General features: G+C 52.2%; 1 protein-coding gene across 2 annotated transcripts in view; it reads left to right on the forward strand.

Moving 5' to 3' along the window:
• Positions 1-3,092: 3,092 nt before the first annotated feature.
• Positions 3,093-21,044, forward strand: part of ACER3 (alkaline ceramidase 3) — a 57,731-nt gene continuing 39,779 nt past the window's right edge. For both annotated transcript variants that reach the window (XM_077341251.1, XM_077341252.1), the window contains exon 1: positions 3,093-3,336. In XM_077341251.1, coding sequence (XP_077197366.1) covers positions 3,234-3,336 — 103 coding nt within the window. In that variant the 5' untranslated portion in view covers positions 3,093-3,233. The remainder of the gene's footprint in view (positions 3,337-21,044) is intronic.

Genomic DNA, 21,044 nt, shown 5'->3' on the forward strand with positions numbered 1-21,044 from the left:
GCGGCATCTAAGAACCAACTCTTCTTCTTCTTCTTCTTCAGTAATCTCAGAGCTGTCTCAGCCTCTCCTCCCTCACAGGGTGTCTGTTGTGGGGAGAGGAAAGGGAAGGCGAATGTAAGCCGCTTTGAGACTCCTTCGGGTAGAGAAAAGTGGCATCTAAGAACCCACTCTTCTTCTTCACAATAACATTAACATTTCTTCTTTAGGAGCGGTTGAGATTAGTGCCAGTTTTCTGGGAGAGGCTATTGTCCCTTAGATATGCATCTATATGGGAAAAGCCGTTAGTTAGCAACTCCTGCCATCTCAGTAATTTAATCTATGTGTCCAAGAACCTCCTGAAGATTGACCCCTGGCTGGAATCCAGGTGTTCTGCTTGGGAGCAGACGCCATACCTTTGCGTTTTAGATGTATTTACTGTCTCTTCCAGGGTCCAACTCCAGACAGGCTGTGCGCTGCAAATTGATATTCAATGTAGTCTGAAGGAAGAGTGTTTATGGTTATTCTGGCCAGTCCTTAACTTTGATCCGGAAACAGCAACTGGTCCAGAATGCGGTAGCCGGGGTCCTCACAGCAATACCATGGAGGTCCCACATCCGGCCCGTCCTCCATCAGCTGCAATGCCTGACAGTCGAATTCTGGATCAGGCTTAAGGTCTTGGTAATTCCCTTCAAGGCCATACGCGGTCTGGGCCCAGCGTACTTGAAAGACCGCTCCTCTGCCTACACCTCTCAACGAGCTTTGTGCTCCACCACCTCCAACCAGCTAGGAAGCCCACTTGACCTCAACCAGGGCCAGAGTCTTCTCAGTCTTGGCCCCCACCTGGTGGAACGAGCTCCCGGAGGAGATCAGGGCCGTGACGGAACTAATACAATTCCACAGGGCCTGCACAAGGGAGCTCCTCCACCAGGCATTTGTTTGAGGTCAACCCAAACTAAACATCTACTGAACCTCCCTCCCTTGAACCCATGCAGTAGATATGACCAACAATGGGTCAACCTGTGAGTCAACCTGTGGTCCTCCAGATGTCCATGGCCTACAATTCCCATGAGCCCCTGCCAGCATTTGCTGGCAGGGGCTCATAGGAATTGTAGTCCATGGACATCTGGAGGACCACAGGTTGACTACCCCTGTGCTAGATTGTTCGGTACATTAAAATGCTGTTTCTGTGATTATTGTTATTATCACTGTTATCTTTTATTCGCTATAATAACTTCATGCCATGGGTCAGTTTCGGTTTAATTTCGCTGAAAGAACACTTGCATAATTTTATGCTTGGGGGGGTCACCACAACATGAGGAACTGGATTAAAGGGTTGCGGCATTAGGAAGGTTGAGAACAGCTGATCTATGTGAACCGTCCTGAGCCTTAAGGGAGGGCGGAATGGAAATGTAATAAAATAAACAAACAAACAAACTACCACTGAGTGTGAGGAGGGGGTCTGGCTCCTGACAGGGGACTGGGCCCGTTTACCAGAAACGGTCCAGGGAGGGTGATCATATATGGTTGCCAACCTCCAGACGGGGCCTGGAGATCTCCTGGAGATTTAGCCAACTTAGGCCTTTCAGCCACAATTCTTTCCAAGGGAGCCTAGAATCACAGAATCATAGAGTTGGAAGGGAATGGCCAGGTCGTCTAGTCTAGCTTCCCTGCTTTCTATGTTAAAAAAAAAAAATCGCGGTTGCTGCCATTTCTCCCCTGCTATGGTTGCTAATATCCAGGAAGAATCTGGAACTCAAATATAGAAAAATAGAAATACTTTATCATTAGAGTTCAACAATATTTACAAACCATAAAAGAATCTTATCTGGAATTGTAGAGTTGGAAGAGGTCTCCTGCGTCATCTAGTCCAACCCCCTGCACTGTGCAGGACACTCACATCCCAATCGCTCCTCCACTGTCACCTGACACCCCCTTGAGCCTCCACAGAATCAGCCTCTCCGTCAGATGGCTCTCCAGCCTCGGTTTTAAAATCTCCAAAGATGGATAACCCACCACCTCCTGAGGAAGCGTGTTCCACTGAGGAACCGCTGACTGCCAGGAACTTCTTCCGGAGGTTTAGACGGAACTTCTTTTGCATTGATTTCTTCCCATTGGTTCTGGTCCCTCTGGTCCACTAGACACACAGAAAACTTCTCAGTGCGTATCCCACAAATGCCCAGAAGTTCAGGCCTAACACCTTTGGATGATACTGATCAATACATACAGGCACATATGACATTATTTTACAATGTACAAAGGGAGGAGGACTTCTTTAATCTCATATGGCTGGTTCTGGTTCTGCGAATCATTTCTCCGAGCACCGTCCTCACCCAGTAAATATTTCCTATTCCTCCACCGGATTTTCGGAACCTCATGCCGTGTGCTTCTCTGCGAAAAGGACTAAAATGAGAGCGTCTGCTGGAAGTGCATTCTCCCGTGCACAGAAAAACCCATCGGCAAACGCGCATTATTATTGCATTCTGTATGGAAAGCCCATCAGCAAAAGCCCACTGGAAGCGCATTCTCCCAGGGGTAGTCAAACTGCGGCCCTCCAGATGTCCATGGACTACAATTCCCAGGAGCCCCTGCCAGCATTCGCTGGCAGGGGGCTCCTGGGAATTGTAGTCCATGGGCATCTGGAGGGCCGCAGTTTGACTACCCCTGCAACACGTGCGCAGAAGAAAAAAAAAACCCTCTGCAAAAGCCCATTAGAAGCGGGCACGACTTCGCACCTAACAACAACAACACAACAACAACAATAACCACCCGAGTCGCGCAGCACGGGCCTGGAGGCTGCCTTCCTTACTCCCCCCACCCACAACGCCCCCCAAGAGTTGGCAACCCGAGAGCCTGCTGCCTTCCACCCTCCCGCCGTGCCCACCTCGCAGGGCTGTGGTTCGGCAGGCCGACGGCGGCCGGGAGGGACCAAAGGCGGCCGGCCTGCTCCCTTGGGGCTGGGAGTGGGGGGGGGCGCTCGGCGAGAGGGGGGGGCGCCTTCCCTCAACCCCCTCCCCTCCCCTCGCGCGGGGCGGGGCGGGGCGACTAGGCCGCAGCGGCGGTCTCCATGGCGACGGCGAGGCCTAGGCCGCGGCCTGCGGGCCTGCCGGGCAGTGCGCTCCGCCCCGAGCCGGCGGGAGGGCGGCGCCAGGCGGCGGCGGCGGCGCAGAGTTCATCCGGGAGCGGCGCCGCTGGAAGCGCTTCTCCTTCGCTGCCTGCCTGCCTGCCTGCCTCCTTCCTCGGCGCCCGCCAGCGCCATGGCTCCCGCCGGCGACCGGCCGGGCTACTGGGGCGCGCCCACCTCCACCCTCGAGTGGTGCGAGGAGAACTACGTCGTCTCCTATTACGTCGCCGAGTTCTGTGAGTCCCGGAGCCGAACGAGGCGGGCCGGGAGGGAGGGGAGGGGAGGGGAGGGGAGAGTGAGAGAGGGGGGTCGCGTTCCCACGTTCTCGCCGACACGCGTGTTGGGTGTCCGAATCTGGGGTGGCCACGGCCTCTCCTGGAAGAGGGGAAGGTTGCCCGGTTGGGGAGCTCCTGGAGATTGGGGGATGGAGACTTCGCTGGGGTGCAATGCTGTGGAGGGCGGCCTACACAGCAGGGGGCTAACCAGGGCAGTCTGGAGGGGAGCTGGAATCTAGGGGGGGGTGGTCCCCAGCCCCCCCTGGAGGTTGGCATCCTGGAGGTGAAGCTCAGTGGGGTGCAAGGATAAAGAGTCCCCCCCCCCTTCCCAAGCAGCCCTTTCCTCCAGGGAGGTGACCTGTGCAATCTGGACGGGAGCTGGAGTGTGGGGCATCCCCAGGTCTCCCCTGAGCCTCAGTGGGGTCCAAGGCTATGGAGTCCCCCCCCCAAAAAAGCAGCTCTTTTTTCCAGGGAGCTAATTTGTGGAGTCTGGAGGGGAGCTGGAATCTGGCGGATCCTCAGGTCTCCCCTGGAGGGTGGCATCCCTTAACCTCAGTGGCTACGGAGTCCCCCCTCCCAAGCATCTCTTTTCTCCAGCGAGCTGGCCTGTCCAGTCTTGAGAGGAGCTGGAGTTTTGGGGGATCCCCAGGTCCCCCTTGCAGTCTGGACAGGTGCTGTAACTCCAGGGGATCCCCAGGTCTCCCCTGGAGGCTGGCATCTCTGAACCTCAGTGGGGTCCAAGGCTATGGAGTCCCCCTTCCAAAGCAGCCCTTTTTTTCCAGGGGAGCATTCCTAAATCCACCCTCAAAAGCGTCCCTTTTCTCCAGGGGATCTGATCTCTCTAATCTGGAGATGAGCAGCAATTCCAAGGGATCCCCTGGTCCCACCTGCAGGCTGGCATCCTTAAGCCTCAATGGGGTACAGTGCCATAGAATCTACCCCCAGAAACGTCCATTTTCTCCGGGGAAACTGGTCTCTGTGATCTGTAGATGAGCGCTAACAATGAGGGATCTACAGGTCCAACTATGAACCAGGCATCCCTTAATTGCAGTGGGGTACAATGCCCCAGAGTCCGCTCCCCCCCCCTCCAAAGCATTTGTTTTCCCTCTTAGGAACTAATGCTGTATTCTGGAGGTGAGCTCCAATGATCGGGGATCCCCAGGTCCCATCGGGAGGGTGGCATCCCTTAACCTCAATGGGGCACCATGCCACCGAATCCCCCCTCCTCCGTCCAATGCATCCAAATTTTTCCAGGGGACCTAATCTCTGTAATCTGCAGATGAGTTCTAATGTTAGGGGATCCCCAGGTCCCACCTGGAGGCTGGCATCCTTGAGTAACACCCAGGAAGCATAATGGGTTTGGAGACTATGATGGCTTTATCCGTAGAAAGCAGAGAATGTTCCACGCAAAGCTTGGCCCCATTTGCTGGCAGGGGCTCATGGGAATTGTAGTCCATGGACATCTGGAGGACCACAGGTTGACTACCCCTGCTTTAGGAGATTGAAGGTGGGCAGTCAGTAGTTGGGTGAAGTGGGCAAAGGACACCCTGATCTAAAAATCTTTCCTGAAGCCATCAGCAAAACGACACCCAGTTGGCTCCCAGGAGAGACCGGAAGAAAGGAATGTGATTCTGTAGTCTGCGGAATGTTTGTGTTTATGGCTAGAATAGAATTCATGACCTTAAAGTCCCAGAATACTCATTTTCATGAGTCAGGTGCAGAAGATTGCTGTCTGGTAGACGGAGCCCCGGTTCACCAAAGATTACAGCCTGGAACGTTTTCACGTGGGTCGCCGTGTTGGTCTGAAGTAGCACCACAAAAGTAGAGTCCAAGAGGACCTTTTAGCCCAACCAAGATTGATTCAAGGCGTGAGCTTTCGAGTGCATGCACTCGAAAGCTCACGCCTTGAATCAGTCTTGGTTGGGCTTAAAGGTGCTCTTGGACTTTATTTCTGTGGAGCCTGGAACATGTTCTTCTTTAAGGTGCTGCCGCCTTGAACGTTTGTTCTGTGGCTACCGAGTATTATGTTGGGTGAAATGAATACTTGCCAGGCAACGTATCTTCAATTTCTTGTTTTTTGACTCTGTTGTGAGGCTGAAGTTCCTTTTGTGAAATTCCTAGGTCTTCATTCTCTGAGCCAGCCGTACAGGTTGACAACACTTAAAGACCTCTATGCGCCAAATAACCTTAGAGTTAGTTTTTATACCCCACTTTTCACTGTCTGAAGGAGTCTCAAAGTGGCTTACAATCACCTTCCCTTTCCTCTCCCCACAACAGACACCCTGTGAGGGAGGTGAGGCTGAGAGAGCCCTGAGATTACTGAAGAAGAAGAAGAGTTGGTTCTTAGATGCCGCTTTTCTCTACCCGAAGGAGTCTCAAATCGGCTTCCAATCGCCTTCCCTTTCCTCTCCCCACAACAGACACCTTGTGAGGGAGGGGAGGCTAAGAGAGCTCTGACAGAACTGCTTAGTCAGAACTGCACTAAGGACTGTGACTAGCCTCAGGTCACCCAGCTGGCTGCATGTGGAGAAGCGGGGAATGAAACCCAGCTTGCCAGATCAGACGCTGCTGCTCAATGCTGGGTCACCTTCACTAGATTCTGAAGGCCTGGTTCTCATGCAGGGCTGACTCCCATCCCTGTGGACACTTTTTTGGGGGTGGGGAGTTATGACGAAGGAACCAGTGTTAGCCTCCAGAGTCCTGGTACAGCAGCCCTGAGGTAGATTAGGCTGAGTGAGTGACTGGCTCGAGGTCACCCAGGTAGCTTCATGACTGGTTCTGAACCACTGTGCTAGCGCATCACTTACAATGGCACTAAATTTATTGTGGGGCTGCCCTAGAGGTGATCTTCTGGAGAAAATATTTATTAGGGAGGGGCTTAGAAACGTACTGAAATGCCATTCCAGTGGGGGCAGGGCATGCGAGAATCCCCTGGCCAGTTTGCACATGTTCACATACTGCCTGGTTGCTGGGATTCTCCAAGGATCACTAGATTAGATAATATCTTGCTCTGAAAAACATAAGAAGAATCCTGCTAGATTCAACTGGTGGTCCAACCTCCCATCTCACCCAGGGGCCAGCCAGTTCCTCTGCAGGGCCAGCCACAGGGCAGAGAGGCCGAGGCCTTCCCCTGATAAGACCCTCAGGAGAGCCCTGCTGGGTCAGGCCAGGGAGGGTCCCTCCAGTCCAGCCTCCCGTCTCACCCAGGGGCCAGCCAGTTCCTCTGCAGGGCCAGCCACAGGGCAGAGAGGCCAAGGCCTTCCCCTGATAAGAGCCTCAGAAGAGCCCTGCTGGGTCAGGCCAGGGAGGGTCCCTCCAGTCCAGCCTCCCGTCTCACCCAGGGGCCAGCCAGTTCCTCTGCAGGGCCAGCCACAGGGCAGAGAGGCCGAGGCCTTCCCCTGAGAAGACCCTCAGAAGAGCCCTGCTGGGTCAGGCCAGGGAGGGTCCCTCCAGTCCAGCCTCCCGTCTCACCCAGGGGCCAGCCAGTTCCTCTGCAGGGCCAGCCACAGGGCAGAGAGGCCAAGGCCTTCCCCTGATAAGAGCCTCAGAAGAGCCCTGCTGGGTCAGGCCAGGGAGGGTCCCTCCAGTCCAGCCTCCCGTCTCACCCAGGGGCCAGCCAGTTCCTCTGCAGGGCCAGCCACAGGGCAGAGAGGCCAAGGCCTTCCCCTGATAAGAGCCTCAGAAGAGCCCTGCTGGGTCAGGCCAGGGAGGGTCCCTCCAGTCCAGCCTCCCGTCTCACCCAGGGGCCAGCCAGTTCCTCTGCAGGGCCAGCCACAGGGCAGAGAGGCCGAGGCCTTCCCCTAATAAGAACCCAAGAAGAGCCCTGCTGGATCTGACCAGTAGTCCATCTAGTCCAGCATGCTGCCTCACACAGTGACCAAGACAACAAACAAGGACACAGTGTATGGAGGTTATCCAAAGCAAGCAACAGAAAACAGTTTGTGAAGGCCACATTGTATTATGAGAGATAATGATACCTTGCTCTTGACATGAGAAGGACCCTGTTGGATCCGGCCATTGGTCCATTTGATCCAGCCCCCTGTCTCTCACAGTTGCCCACCAGTTCTGCTGGACGGCTGACAACATGGCATGGAAGCCAAGCCCTTTCTTTAACAAGAACAACATCAGAAGAGCCCTGCTGGATCAAACCAGTGGTCCATCTAGTCCAGCCTCCTGACTCACGCAGGGGCCGGCCACTTCTGCTGCTGGAATTCAAAGGCTGACTGCCTCTGAATATGGAGGTTCCCTTTAGTCGCCATGGCTAGTAGCCCCCTTTCTCCATTATTAATCCTCATAATCCCCTTTTAAAGCTGTCTACGCTGGTGGGTGTATTACCCTGTGAGACTCATAATGTGAAACACGCATGTCCTCTGAAATACTTGGCACAGATCCCTTATGGGTTCGCTCTTGAGCAATGTGTCCGGAGCATATGCTTTCTCGCTTGGCAAATTGAGCATAGAGTTGTTGAACGTGAGCCACTCCGGTTTAAAACGTAGTCCGTCCTTCCCATAAGCAGTAGGAAGCATTCGCCAGGGATTGCTCCTCTCGTAAGCGCAAGAGAGGCTGTGAAACGGCGTGGCAAATACTGTTAACGAACAAGCTTTCTGTAGGGCAGGGGTGGTCAAACTGGGACTCTCCCGATGTCCGTGGACTACAATTCCCATGAGCCCCTGCCAGCAGGGGCTCATGGGAATTGTAGTCCACGGACATCGGGAGAGTCCCAGTTCGGCCACCTCTCCATACGGTTTGGGAAATACCTCCTTCCCAGGCAAGGGGGTGTGAAGGCAAGAGACATCCCCTGCTTGTTGGCCATTTCATGGGACGGAGCATTGAACAGATGGCAAGGGACACATACCGGCTCAAAAACATCCTATGATTCAACTATTTGCATTAAGTGGCAGGGGGCGGCTTCTGCTAGCGTTCTGCTGTTGTGCAGAACTGAGTGTACCGATCGATGGGGTAATCCGAATCCTGTTTTACAGCTTGTTGTGGAGCTGACCTGCTCTGGCCTGAAGGCCTGGTTCTACCCTGTCCTTCAAAGTTTTCCTACTAACCTAGAAAGGCTCTTCTTTCTTTCTCCGGTAAGCCGCAAGTTGGTAAAATGTGGTGTGGATCCTATTATTGTTAGGTGGATCGAGGACTGGTTGACAGATTGCACCCAGAGGGTGTTTGTAAACGGTTCATCCTCTTCTTGGAGAGGAGTGATGAGTGCAGAGCCTCAGGGACCTGTCCTGGGCTCTGCATTGTTCAACATATTCATAAATGATCTGGACGAAGTAATAGAGGAGGGGCTTATTAAATGTGCAGAAGATACTAAACTGGGAGGGGGGGTCTCAAACACACCGGAAGACAGAATCAGGATACAGGATGATCTCGACAGGCTGGAAAACTGGGCTAAATTTGAGTAGCATTTTAATAGTGAAAATTGTAAAGTTCTGCATTTAGGTAGGAAAAATGAAACGCATCGCTATAGGATGGGTGAGGCTTGCCTTGACAAGTAGTGCGGGTGAAAAGGATCTGGGGCTAGACCATACACTGAGCATGAGTCAGCAGCGTGACTCGGTAGCTAAAACGACAACCGGGATTTTGGTTTGTATTAAAAGAAGTGCCGTATAGTATCCAGATCTCTCTGCTCTGGTTCGGCCTCACTTGGAGTCCTGTGTTCAGTTTTGGGCACCCCAGTTGAAGAGGGATGTAGACAAACTGGAGCATGTCCAGGGGAGGGCAACAAAGAGGGTGAGGGGTTTGGTGACCAAGATGTATGAAGAAAGGTTGAGGGAGCTGGGTTTTTTTAGATCAGTGGTTCTCAACCGCTGGAACGCCACAACCCCAACTGCGGAGGCGCTGTGCATGAGTGGCCCGCGCAGGTGCGTGACAGTCTGGTATGGAGGTGTCTAGAATCATGGCTCCACCACCACCCACCTCCGCTGCTTGCTACTGCTGCCGGCCACCACCTGGCGGCCCCCCGGAAGGGGCCAGGTGATCCCAATTGGGGTTGCAACCTCAAGATTGAGAAACCAGGGATTGAACTGGGGACCTTCTGCATGCCAAGCAGAGTCTCTGCCACTGAGCTACGGCCTCTCTCCATGGCTCTCCAGGGTCTCAGTCTTTCCCATCACCTCCTGTCTGTTCCTTCTGGCTGGAGATGTCGGGTATTGAACCTGGGACCTTCTGCCTGCCAAGCAGAGGCTCTACCACTGAGCTACAGTCCCTCTCCATAGCTCTCCACGGTCTCAGGTGGAGGTCTTTCCCATCACTGATTGCTTGTTCCTTCCATCTAGAGATGCTGGGGCTTGGATCTGGGCCCCTCTGCATGCCAAGCAGAGGCTCTGCCACTGAGCCATGGCTTCTCCCCATGGTCCTCCAGGGTCTCAGGCGGAGGTCTTTCCCATCACCCACTGCCTGATCTTTTTCATCAGGACATGCCAGGGACTGAACCTGGGAACTTCTACATGCTAAACAGATGTCCTCCAGCGAAAAAGGCAGCGGGGGCAGGATTTGATGAAGACCAAGGATGCAGTAGGCGGAACACGCCACTAACATCCAGCACAGAATCAGTTTTGCAGTAATGGGAGGACCTGTTTCTGGGTAGTTTCTGGACCGAGGCGGATATGGATCTGGCCCAGCAGTATCTGCATGGAAGTCCCACTTGGGAGATGAGTGTCTGAACATGGACCAGCCTTTCTTGGCTTTTTTTTACCATTGAGAAACCTCCGAAACACTCTTCAGACTTTGAGAAACCCCAGAAGTGGCGCGATCCTGCCAAATATGGTTGGGAAGCATACCAGAAGCCCCTCCCCTTCCCATCCCTTCCAGGCCAATCATTGGCCATTTGTGGAGGGGGTGGGCCAGGTCAACATGACCATATATGCTCATATCGCCTGATAAATATTTAAAGATAAAGGTATCCCCTGTGCAAGCACCGGGTCATGTCTGACCCTTGGGGTGACGCCCTCCAGCGTTTTCATGGCAGACTCAATACGGGGTGGTTTGCCAGTGCCTTCCCCAGTCATTACCATTTACCCCCCAGCAAGCTGGGTACTCATTTACCGACCTCGGAAGGATGGAAGGCTGAGTCGACCTTGAGCCGGCTGCCGGGATTGAACTCCCAGCCTCATGGGCAGAGCTTTCAGACTGCATGTCTGCTGCCTTACCACTCTGCGCCACAAGAGGCTCTAGATAAATATTTAACAAATGTAAAAAAACACATTAGAAATTAAGTAACTTCCATCCATTTGGGAGACTCTTCCAGGGCTCTCAAGAAACCCCAAGGGTTTCACAGCATCAGGGTTGAAAAAGCCTGCCCTGGCCAAATCTATTCCAGCTGCAGGAGTTGTTTCTCAACAATGTAGGCCCCAGTGCTCATACTTTGTCCAGATTGTCCCGATGCCCATTTTTAAGAAGTTTTAGGAATGCAGCCGTGTCGCAAGACTTAAAAATGCCTCTAAACAAATAATCATGCAAAAATACTTTACGATGTTCCCTCTGAGTTGTTTTGAAATGAGGATACAAAAAGGGGAAAACACAGTATATAGAGCAGGGGGAAAAAATGGGACAAAAGCCACTGTGTATAAATCTGAACTTCAACAATAATATCCACAAAGTCACTGAGTGTATTGAATGTGTACAAACCGAAGGCAATTCCAGAACCGAATTCAAATATGCATAAAAGCTACAGGCAGTCTTTAGAAAAAAGGAGCAGGAAACCACAACATGCATCCCAAAATCCTCCATAAACAAAACACTATTTCATTAAGTCAGTGGTTCTCAACCAGGGGGTCGGAACCCCCTTGGGGGTCAAACGACTTTTCCACAGGGGTCGCAGCAGAGCAAGCAGCTTGGCTGGGGGGGCACCGCCACTGTTGCTTCTCCTCCTCCTGCAGGTGCTGGTGCAATCTCCCGCCAGGTGCTCCAGGTGGTGGCACAGCACGGGTGCAATCTCCCTCCAGGTGTTCCAGGTGGTGGCACAGCACGGCGGCCCTGGGCTCCAGGCATCAGTGGCGTAGCTTCTGCAGCTGTGCGCCCAGCCTCTACAGGTGAACCTGCTCACCATGGTGGGACAAGAGGCAGAACTGAACTGAGAAGCCCCAGGGGGGAAAGAAATTAGATGCTCTCATGAACAAGGGATCTTCACGCCATTGGTCAGTTTGGGTTTAATTTTTGTGAAAGAACCCTTGCATCATTTTATGCTTGGGGGTCACCACAACAGGAGGAACGGCATTAAAGGGTCGCGGCATTAGGAAGGTTGAGAACCACTGCCTTAAATGAACACATCTTCACCAGTCATGTTGCTCTTATATTTGCGAAGAGCCCCCATGGGAGGAGCAGTATCCAGGGCATGTCCTGGTGTCCGGACTCTGCTTCCGCCTCCACGGGCCAACCCGGATTGGGCTGACCCCTGGAGTGCCTGCCCCCAGAAGCTGGCCACAAGGCCCTCGTGCAGCTTTGCAGCCAGACTCTGCCTGCCCGCCAAGGAGGACGCTCCCGCAGTGCCCTGGCCTGCCTGCCGCTCAAACCTGCCACCAGCATGCATAGCAGACTGGCCAGCTGTGGCGCCTTCAGCTGCCCCGCTCTTCCTCCATGTGCAGCTAGCTGGGTAACCTTGGGCCAATCACAGTTCTCTTAAGCCTTGCAGAGCAGTTCTCTTAGAGCTCTCTCAGCCCCACCAGCCTCACAGGGTGCTGCCACACGGGGTATAAAAAACAGCTCTTTCCCCCCTCCCTCCAATGTTGCTCCTGATCCTTGGCTTCAGAGACTGAGGTTTCCTTTATTCACAGGGAGTGGCCTGCTCAATTCCCCCCCCCTACCCCCAGCAATTATTATATTTTGCTAAATCTTTTATTCCCCCTGCTATGCATTAGTCAGCCATTTGCCACAGAGTGCCCTAATCCAGTGGTCCCCAACCTGCCGGCCGCGGCCCGGCGCCGGGCCGCAAAGGCCATGGCACCGGGCCGCGGCTCCCTCTCCCCGCCCCGCCCCCGCAGTAAAAAACTTCCCAGGCCGCAAGCTTGCGGCCCGGGAAGCTTCTTACTGCGGGAGGCGGGGAGAGGGAATCAGGGCCGGGCCGCGCCCGTGCGGGCCACGCCCGCTCGGCCCGATCCGCGGGCGCGGCCCGTGGGCGCGGCCCGATCCGCGGGCGCGGCCCGGGCGCGGCTCGCGGGCGCGGCTCGGGTGCGGCCCGATCCGCGGGCGCGGCGTGGGCGCGGCCCGCGGGCGCGGCCCGATCCGCGGGCGTGACCCGCGCGGGCGCGGTCCGCGGGGGCGCGGCCCGATGCCCTGCCGGTCCCCAGCCTCGGAAAGGTTGGGGACCACTGCCCTAATCCAACTCGAAACGCCGAGAGCATCTGGATTCCGGCTTGTGTGATGATATTCTGAGATTCTTTCCCTCCACCCCCCTTCCATTCTTTGTCTCTAGTCTCTATAGATGAATTCAGATGCATTTAGTTGTGTTCCGCTTTTCTCCCCAGTGGGAAACCGGTGACTTAGAACCTTGTTCTCTTTTCTTCCATTTTATCCTCACCACAACTGCCCTGTGCGGTAGGCTTGGCTGAGAGGATGTGGCTGGCTTGTTTCCTTGGTAGAAGTGGGGATTTGAACCCAGGATCCTAGCCGGACAGTCTCCCTGCCATGGCATGCCACCTCTTGCAGCTGTCTTGTTTCTTGGGGGAACTTGGGACTGGGAAAGTGACTTTTCAGCAAGCAAGGTAGTTGTGAATTTCCTGCATTCTGCAGGGGGTTGGACTAGATGACCCTAGAGGACCCTTCCAATTCGCGTTTAGTTCATGTTCCTGTGGCTCAGTTCTTTGCTCCATGAGAGCTGGGTGCAAAGGCTTTTACACTGGGTGGGGTGATCCACAGGGAAGGGGGAGAGGGCTGCTTTGTTTCAGGGCAGATGGCCCTCAGCCCAAACACATGCTAACCCCGTCAGCGGAGGAGCAGGTTAGTTTAGGACATGTAGTACTCAACCTTTCTGTGCCTGCAGGTATCTTTGTTAGTCTGACACACTGCAACAGGTGCAGCCACAAATTGCCTGCCCAAAACTAGTTGCCCCGAGAGGCAGAATCAACCACAGCATGGCTGCCTCACCTCACCTTCAGACACACTGTGAAGATCCAGACCTTCCTGACCTGATCGCGGACACTAAAGAGAATTGGCCCTGGGAAGGACGGGGCAACCCACCGCCCTTCATCTGTTGCCTTGAAAATCCTATGGGGTTGCCCTAAAAGCCAGTTTGGTGTAGTGGTTAGGAGTGCGGACTTCTAATCTGGCATGCCGGGTTCAATTCTGCACTCCCCCACATGGAGCCAGCTGGGTGACCTTGGGCTTCCCACGGCACTGATAAAGCTGTTCTGACCGGGCAGTGATATCAGGGCGCTCTCAGCCTCACCCACCTCACAGGGTGTCTGTTGTGGGGAGAGGAAAGGGAAGGTGACTGGAAGCAGCTTTGAGGCTCCTTCGGGTAGAGAAAAGTGGTATATAAGGACCAACTCTTCTTCTTTTAAGTCAGTTGTGAAAAAGCTGGGGATGGGCACAAAGTGCTCTTTTGAGGTTCAGTGGGAGGTTGGTTCGCAAACCAAACTGATTTGTATCAGTTTATGGCTCCTGCTTTCTGCTCCCCGCCAGTTTTCATGGGGAGCAGAAAGCAGGGGTTTAAATGCCACTCCTCCCTGCCACTCAATTTTATTTTGTAAAGAAGCGCAGAATGACCCGTCCGATAGTAATAGTCAAAAAGACGATGAAACCAGCCAATCAAAACCAGCCAAAAAAACCCCAAGTTCCTTGATATTTAGCTTGTTCTCATACCTTCTTCAGTGACTCTTATTTTCTCTGTTATATAGTTTTCTGTTTTTCTTGTCTAATAATATCACTTCAAACCTTACATTTTTCACACTCAAATGACATAGGAGATCCTGTATAGGCTGTGTCCACAGGATCCCCTGTCATTTGAGTGTTTTTTTTGGGTGGTGGTTGGTTTGACAATGCTCTCCAGAATGCCTCAGTTTTCCCCCCACTTGAAATCAATTTTCAGACTAGTGTACGCTCTACATTTTGAGGGAGTAAACACTTGTCTTTTTAAGTATTTATGCCAAAAGAGAGCATATTTCATAGACTTTTCAATCCCAGTGTTGTCCCAAGTTTTCCAATTTTTAGAAAAACTCAAAAAGGTCCTTTAAGGAAAATCACGGCCGGGGGGGGGGGCGGAATGACAGTTCCCCTCTCCCTGGTTTTTCTCTTGGGTGGGTTGGTTGGTTTTCTGGCCTTTCCCTTTTCTATTTAGATGGCTTCATGTTGGAAGCCCGATTTTCTAAGCAGGTGAGCGGAACGTGGGGTTCCAAGCGGAATTTGGGGTTCCGAGCACCCCGTCAACTCTTTCACACGATGCAAATCTTATTCTGGCCACCTTTCAATGTCGATGCGTCCGCGTTGGGTGGGAGGGAGTTTGGATCGATTTTTGCCGTTTATTGGAGAGTTGCAATCATTAGCTGGTCCTGTCCAGAGAACAATTCGGCTCAACGTTCTGTCCCAATGAGGGAAACAATTGTGTACACAGGGGTGCGTGATGAAGTCAGATACAGGCGAGCTAGAACGAGATCCATCCTTGTGGGGGTGAGGGGGTATTTTTCTTTCTCTTATTCTTTCTCTGAGATAATTTCAGGGTTTTTTGTTGGTTTCTAGTAGGAAGAGTTGTTGGGTGTACTCTGTTTTTCACTGCCTGAAGGAGTCTCCAAGCGGCTTACAATGGCCTTCCTTTCCAATCCCTGCAACAGACACCCTGTGAAGTAGGTGGGGTTGAGCGAGCTCTGTGAGAAGTGCTCTGTAAGAACAGTTCTAACAGGACTGTGAGTACCCCAAGGTCACCCAGCTGGCTGCTTGTGTAGAAGACCTGGAATTGTGTCCAGCTGCACCGTAGAAAACAAGAATTTCAGGGTATATGCTTCCAAAAGTCAAAGCACCCAGATAATTGACAAATGGAGCTTTGACCTTTGAACGCTTAGGATCCCCCTGAAAACTTGTTCATCTTAAGAAGCTGCTGAACTTGCTTCTCATTCCTCTCTGTTATGACATGCTGGGTGTTACGGGTATTCCAGGGTGGATGGCTGTGGTCTGATAGTTTTAGTCCCTGAAACAACCATGTCGGAGATCTTCAGTAACCGGCAGGATGAGAATCTCTCTGTGCCAAAGAGTGGAGGGTATGAACAGTTGCTGGGCATTTTATTTATGTGTGTGTGTGAGAGAGAGAGAGAGACAGAGAGACGCATCACATGTCTTATCTGGGATTCTCCCAGGGGGGTTGGAGTGAAACGGGGAAGTGCTTTTCCTGTGTCTGGGTGTTCATTAGCAAGTCCGTTCAGAACTGTTTTTCTTGTGTCTGGGTGGAGTTCATTAGCAAATCCATTCAGAATTGGATTTCCTGTGTCTGGGTGGAGTTCATTAGCAAGTCCATTCAGAATTGGCTTTCCTGTGTCTGGGTGGTATTCATTAGAAATATATAGCATACTTTGGAATATTTATTTATTTATTACATTTCTGTGCTGCCCTTCCCTGACGCTCAGGATGGTTTATATATGAGTAATAGTGTGGATATTTGTTTGTGTGTACTATAATACTGAGAACGCAACATGCAAATGACTTTTCCCCCCACACACATACACATATCCCTATATGTACATATACCAGCCAGCTTAAGTTCATGTGGTTAATGGGATGGATTCTGGGCCACCAAAGTTCAAGCCACGCTGTTTTCCTAGAAATTAAAAGGCATGAAGCTGCCTTATATTGAATCTATCAAAGACAGCCGCTCTCCAAGTTCTCAGGGCGAGGTCTTTAAGGCAGGTACGGTCCGTGGTCTTCCCCATCACCTTCTGCCTGGTGCTTTTAACTGGAGATGCTGGGGGTTGAATCAGGGACGTCCTCCTCTCCTCTCTCAGTGACGCCAAGCAACTGTTTGCTGTAATAAGAACTTGGAGAATTCATTTCAGAGAGCCAGTTTGGTGTACTGGTTAGGAGTGCGGACTTCTAATCTGGTATGCTGGGTTCGATTCTGCGCTCCCCCACATGCAACCAGCTGGGTGACCTTGGGCTCCCCACAGCACTGATAAAACTGTTCTGACCGAGCAGTGATATCAGGGCTCTCTCAGCCTCACCCACCCCACAGGGTGTCTGTTGTGGGGAGAGGAAAGGGAAGATGACTGTAAGCCGCTTTGAACCTCCTTCGGGTAGGGAAAAGCGGCATATAAGAACCAACTCTTCTTCTTCTTCTTCATTTCTCTTGACATGGATGTGACTTCACGACACGAGGGAAGCCCCCCCCCCCCAAATATTCCATGACTGTGCTATCCAGTGACAACCCACGTAAGAATAGTACAACAGTTAAGAGTGACCCGCATTTTCTCAGCCTGTGACGCTTGCTGGAGTCGGTTTTGAGTTCAGGAGAAGGACGTTTCCTCCCTCAGAGCTATCTTTTCCTGTTAACTTCCTGCCCCCCCCCCTTCCGGAAACATGGATCTATCCCTGGCTGTCCATGCCACTTGGTCTCTCTGGCTTCCCAAGGATGAAAGTGTACGGGCTCCTTGCTAACCGAGGTCTGGGTCACGAAATCTTCCACCTGAATGTAGTTTGTTTTAATACAATAATTCATTGAAAATACCTTTGTATTTATGGAACGCTGCTTTTCAATGTTGCGGACCACCCCGAGCCGGCTGGCAGGGAGGGCGTGGTCGATAAATTTAACATCGTGATAATGTTGTTGTTGTTGTTATGTGCGAAGTCGTGTCCGACCCATCGCGACCCCATGGACAATGATCCTCCAGGCCTTCCTGTCCTCTGCCATTCCCCGGAGTCCATTTAAGTTCACACCGACTGCTCCAGTGACTCCATCCAGCCACCTCATTCTCTGTTGTCCCCTTCTTCTTTTGCCCTCGATCGCTCCCAGCATTAGGCTCTTCTCCAGGGAGTCCTTCCTTCTCATGAGGTGGCCAAAGTATTTGAGTTTCATCTTCAGGATCTGGCCTTCTAAGGAGCAGTCAGGGCTGATCTCCTCTAGGACTGACTGGTTTGTTCGCCTTGCAGTCCAAGGGACTCGCAAGAGTCTTCTCCAGCACCAGAGTTCAAAAGCCTCAATTCTTTGACGCTCGTGATAATAACGTGATAATCGTGATAATAACGGCGGCTAAAGGGCAGCCGATTCCAATCTGGAAAACTTGGTTTGAGTCCTGATTCCTCCGCGTTCAGCCAGATCGGCTTGGGCCAGCCACAGTTCTCTTAAACCTGGTCTCACAAGGTGCCTATGGTGGAGAGAGGAAGGGAAAGGTGTTTGTAAGTTTTCTTTGGGACGCCTTCAGGTCCTGAAAAGTGGGGTATAAAAACCCCCAGCTCTCCGCCATGTTTTCCCCACAACAACCTTGTGAGGTCGATTAAGGCTGAGAGAGTACGCAAGACAGTCTAGGTCAGGGGTAGTCAAACTGCGGCCCTCCAGATGTCCATGAACTACAATTCCCAGAAGCCCCTGCCAGCATTCGCTGGCAGGGGCTTCTGGGAATTGTAGTCCATGGACATCTGGAGGGCCGCAGTTTGACTACCCCTGGTCTAGGTTGAGAAAGACCGCCTTAGAGCCGGAAGCTAAGTATAACTGGGAAGAGTATGTTCCAGTGAAAAACACAATTGTGAAACAGTACAGATGCACTGGGACAACAATGGCAATAATAAATCAAAGATAAGTCGTCTCTCTTCAATTTCAGTTGTTTTTTCAAGTTGTTTTTTTAATCCTTCATATAAGTCCCAATGCGTTTCACCTTTTGGCTTTATCAAGGGACAAATCTGAGTGTTTCAAACACACTTCTTACATGTAAAAAACTTGTCTCTTGGACAGTATGAAAGGTCGTATTAATCGCACCTTAAGAGACAAGTTTTTTACACAGTTTCAAACACACTTCTTAAATGCAAGAAGCCGCAATTAATACGAATAGTGTTTCACTCAGATTTGTCCCTTGATAAAGATCCTGAAGATGAAACTCAAATACTTTGGCCACCTCCTGAGAAGGAAGGACTCCCTGGAGAAGAGCCTAATGCTGGGAGCGATCGAGGGCAAAAGAAGAAGGGGACGACAGAGAATGAGGTGGCTGGATGGAGTCACTGAAGCAGTCAGGGCAAACTTAAATGGACTCCGGGGAATGGTAGAGGACAGGAAGGCCTGGAGGATCATTGGCCATGGGGTCACGATGGGTCGGACACGACTTCGCACATAACAACAACAACAAAAGCCAACAGGTGAAACGCATTGGGACTTTTATGGAGGATTAAAAAAACAACTTGAAAAAAACAACTGAAATTGAAGAGGGATGACTGTTCTTAGACCCGGCTGCTGCCCGCCTGAGTCATCAATGTCGAGCATGTCTGATACGGCAGCTTCACGTTCTTCCATGACTGCAGGGAAGGGCAGCATTAAGTCTCAAGGACGCTTAAGTCTCACGGTAATTGGGGCTTAAGGGAGCGGTCCAAGCAGCAAAAGGAGTAGTTAGCCAAATTACGGAGCACCACAAGGTTTGCCAAGCAGGCAAACAACCCAGAAGCAGGCGTCAGCAGGAGGCAGGGTTTCTGGACACAGCGGTGCCCCTTCTATGCAGCCCCATGTGGCCGTGCTTGCGTGTAAAAATGACAGACTCCCCGGCAAAGCGAAAGAAACAAAGATGCTTTTGCACCAGAGAGAAAAAGGACGTTCGGGAGGCGTCCGGTGAGCGGCTGCCGCAATTTGAAAACGGGACACTCCTGCGGCTGTCGGCTGAAACATGTTCCACAGCCTCTCCCTCAGCGGTGTCTGTCAACGAGGGAGGAAGTCTGTCCTGTTCCCCCAAATGCATCACCCGCCGCCTTTTTGCGGCTGCCGGCTTGGGAGCGTTAAGCCGCGACGCGTAGGCGCTGTGCTCTGACTGGCAGTGGCTCTCCCGGGTCTCAGGCGGGCAGTCTTCCAGATTGCCTCCTCCCCAGTCCCCACCCAATGTCGAAAAGATCCAGGACCGAGCCCTGTGGCACTCCGCTGCTCACCTCCCTCCACTCTGATGAAATCCCATTCACGCTCTTCGGGTGTGGTTTTCTAGCTGCTTCCCTATTCGCCCGACTATCTGAAGATCCGGTCTACGGCCTCTTGAACCCAGTTCTAGGTTGAAACCAAGAACAAAAAATAAGTCTGAAGGGAGCCTGGGAGTTGCCTTGCGAACGCTATATGAGCCTGCTTTGGGCTTTTAATTCCCTGGGATTGACAGGCGGAAAGTCCTGCCCGTATTTAATGCTTGCGTGGGATGGAAAGAATAGAGGAGCTGCTAGCACATGGTCATTAACACGCAGTCTCTCCCCTTGGATCTTGATGAAAACCTCTGGTGAAAGCCGGATTTGGATGCTTTTCGCACCCGCTGAGTAATGCATGTTCGATGCGCTTTCAACACCGCTAGAATTGCAAAATCCATGTGCCGAGTGTTTGTGAAGAGCGTTATTCAACACATATGCGAGCTTTCTCCTTCTGTTTCCCACACCGAGAATCATAGAATCCTAGAGTGGGAAGGGAGCTCCTGGGTCATCTAGTCCAACCCCCTGCACTGTGCAGGACACTGACAACCCTCTTGCTCATCCACTGTCACCTGCCACCCCCTTGAGCCTTCACAGAATCAGCCTCTCTGTCAGGTGGCTACCCACCGGGCGCAAATGCGCATGTGCGGCAGGTCCGCGCATGTGCATTTGTGTGGGGCTGCCGCACATGCGTGGGGCCCAGGTCGCCCTCTCCTCCCGCCCCTTTGTAACGGGCTGCAACCTTAAAAAGGTTGCGGACCGCTGATGTACATGGCAGCCTTTTAAATACTTGAAGATGACGATCAGATCCCCTCTGAATCGTCTCCTCTCCAGGCTAAACAGACCAAGCTCCCATAGCAGCCTTTTAAATACTTGAAGATGACGATCAGATCCCCTCTGAATCGTCTCCTCTCCAGGCTAAACAGACCAAGCTCCCGCAACCTTTCCTCCTATATCTTGGTCTCCAAACCCCTCCAAATCTTTGTTGCCCTCCTCTGGACTCGCTCCAGTTTGCCTACATCTCTCTTCAACTTTGGTTACTGTATAAGAACAAAACGCAAGAGATGCCCTTGTCAGTTTTGGACATGTCTCCTGAAACAGTTTTAAGTTTTGCTACTGGCCGTGTGAGATGACAGGAGAGCTGAGCATGCTCCCTGGCATCGAGGTTCCTTTTTCCTGCCAGCTAGGTGTGTTGAAAGGAAGGAATGCACAGGTACAACGTGCATAGTGCACAATACCTTTGCCCCCTGAGCTCCTGCTTTGCAGCAAAGCCACTGGAAGCATAGATCAGGGGTGGCCAAGCTGTGGCTCTCTATGTCCATGGACTACAATTCCCATGAGCCTTTGGGGGCCATTCCGCTCAGTTTAATGAGGATGGCAGCGCTGCTAGTACATTAGCCAGTGGCTTGTCATCAATGTGCAGTTTCTCCCCTTGGATCCTGATGAACGGTACGATGAAAGATGGTGCTGGAGGTTTTTGAAGGACACTTTCACATACAACACAAAGTTCGACATCAGCCTTTTTCAATTTTTTTTACTGTTGAGAAACCTCTAGAATATCATTAAGGCTTCGGAAAACCCCATCATGCAGAATATGGATGGGAAGCTGC

This window comes from Paroedura picta, chromosome 6 (assembly GCF_049243985.1).
Source record: "Paroedura picta isolate Pp20150507F chromosome 6, Ppicta_v3.0, whole genome shotgun sequence".
Classification (NCBI taxonomy): domain Eukaryota; kingdom Metazoa; phylum Chordata; class Lepidosauria; order Squamata; family Gekkonidae; genus Paroedura; species Paroedura picta.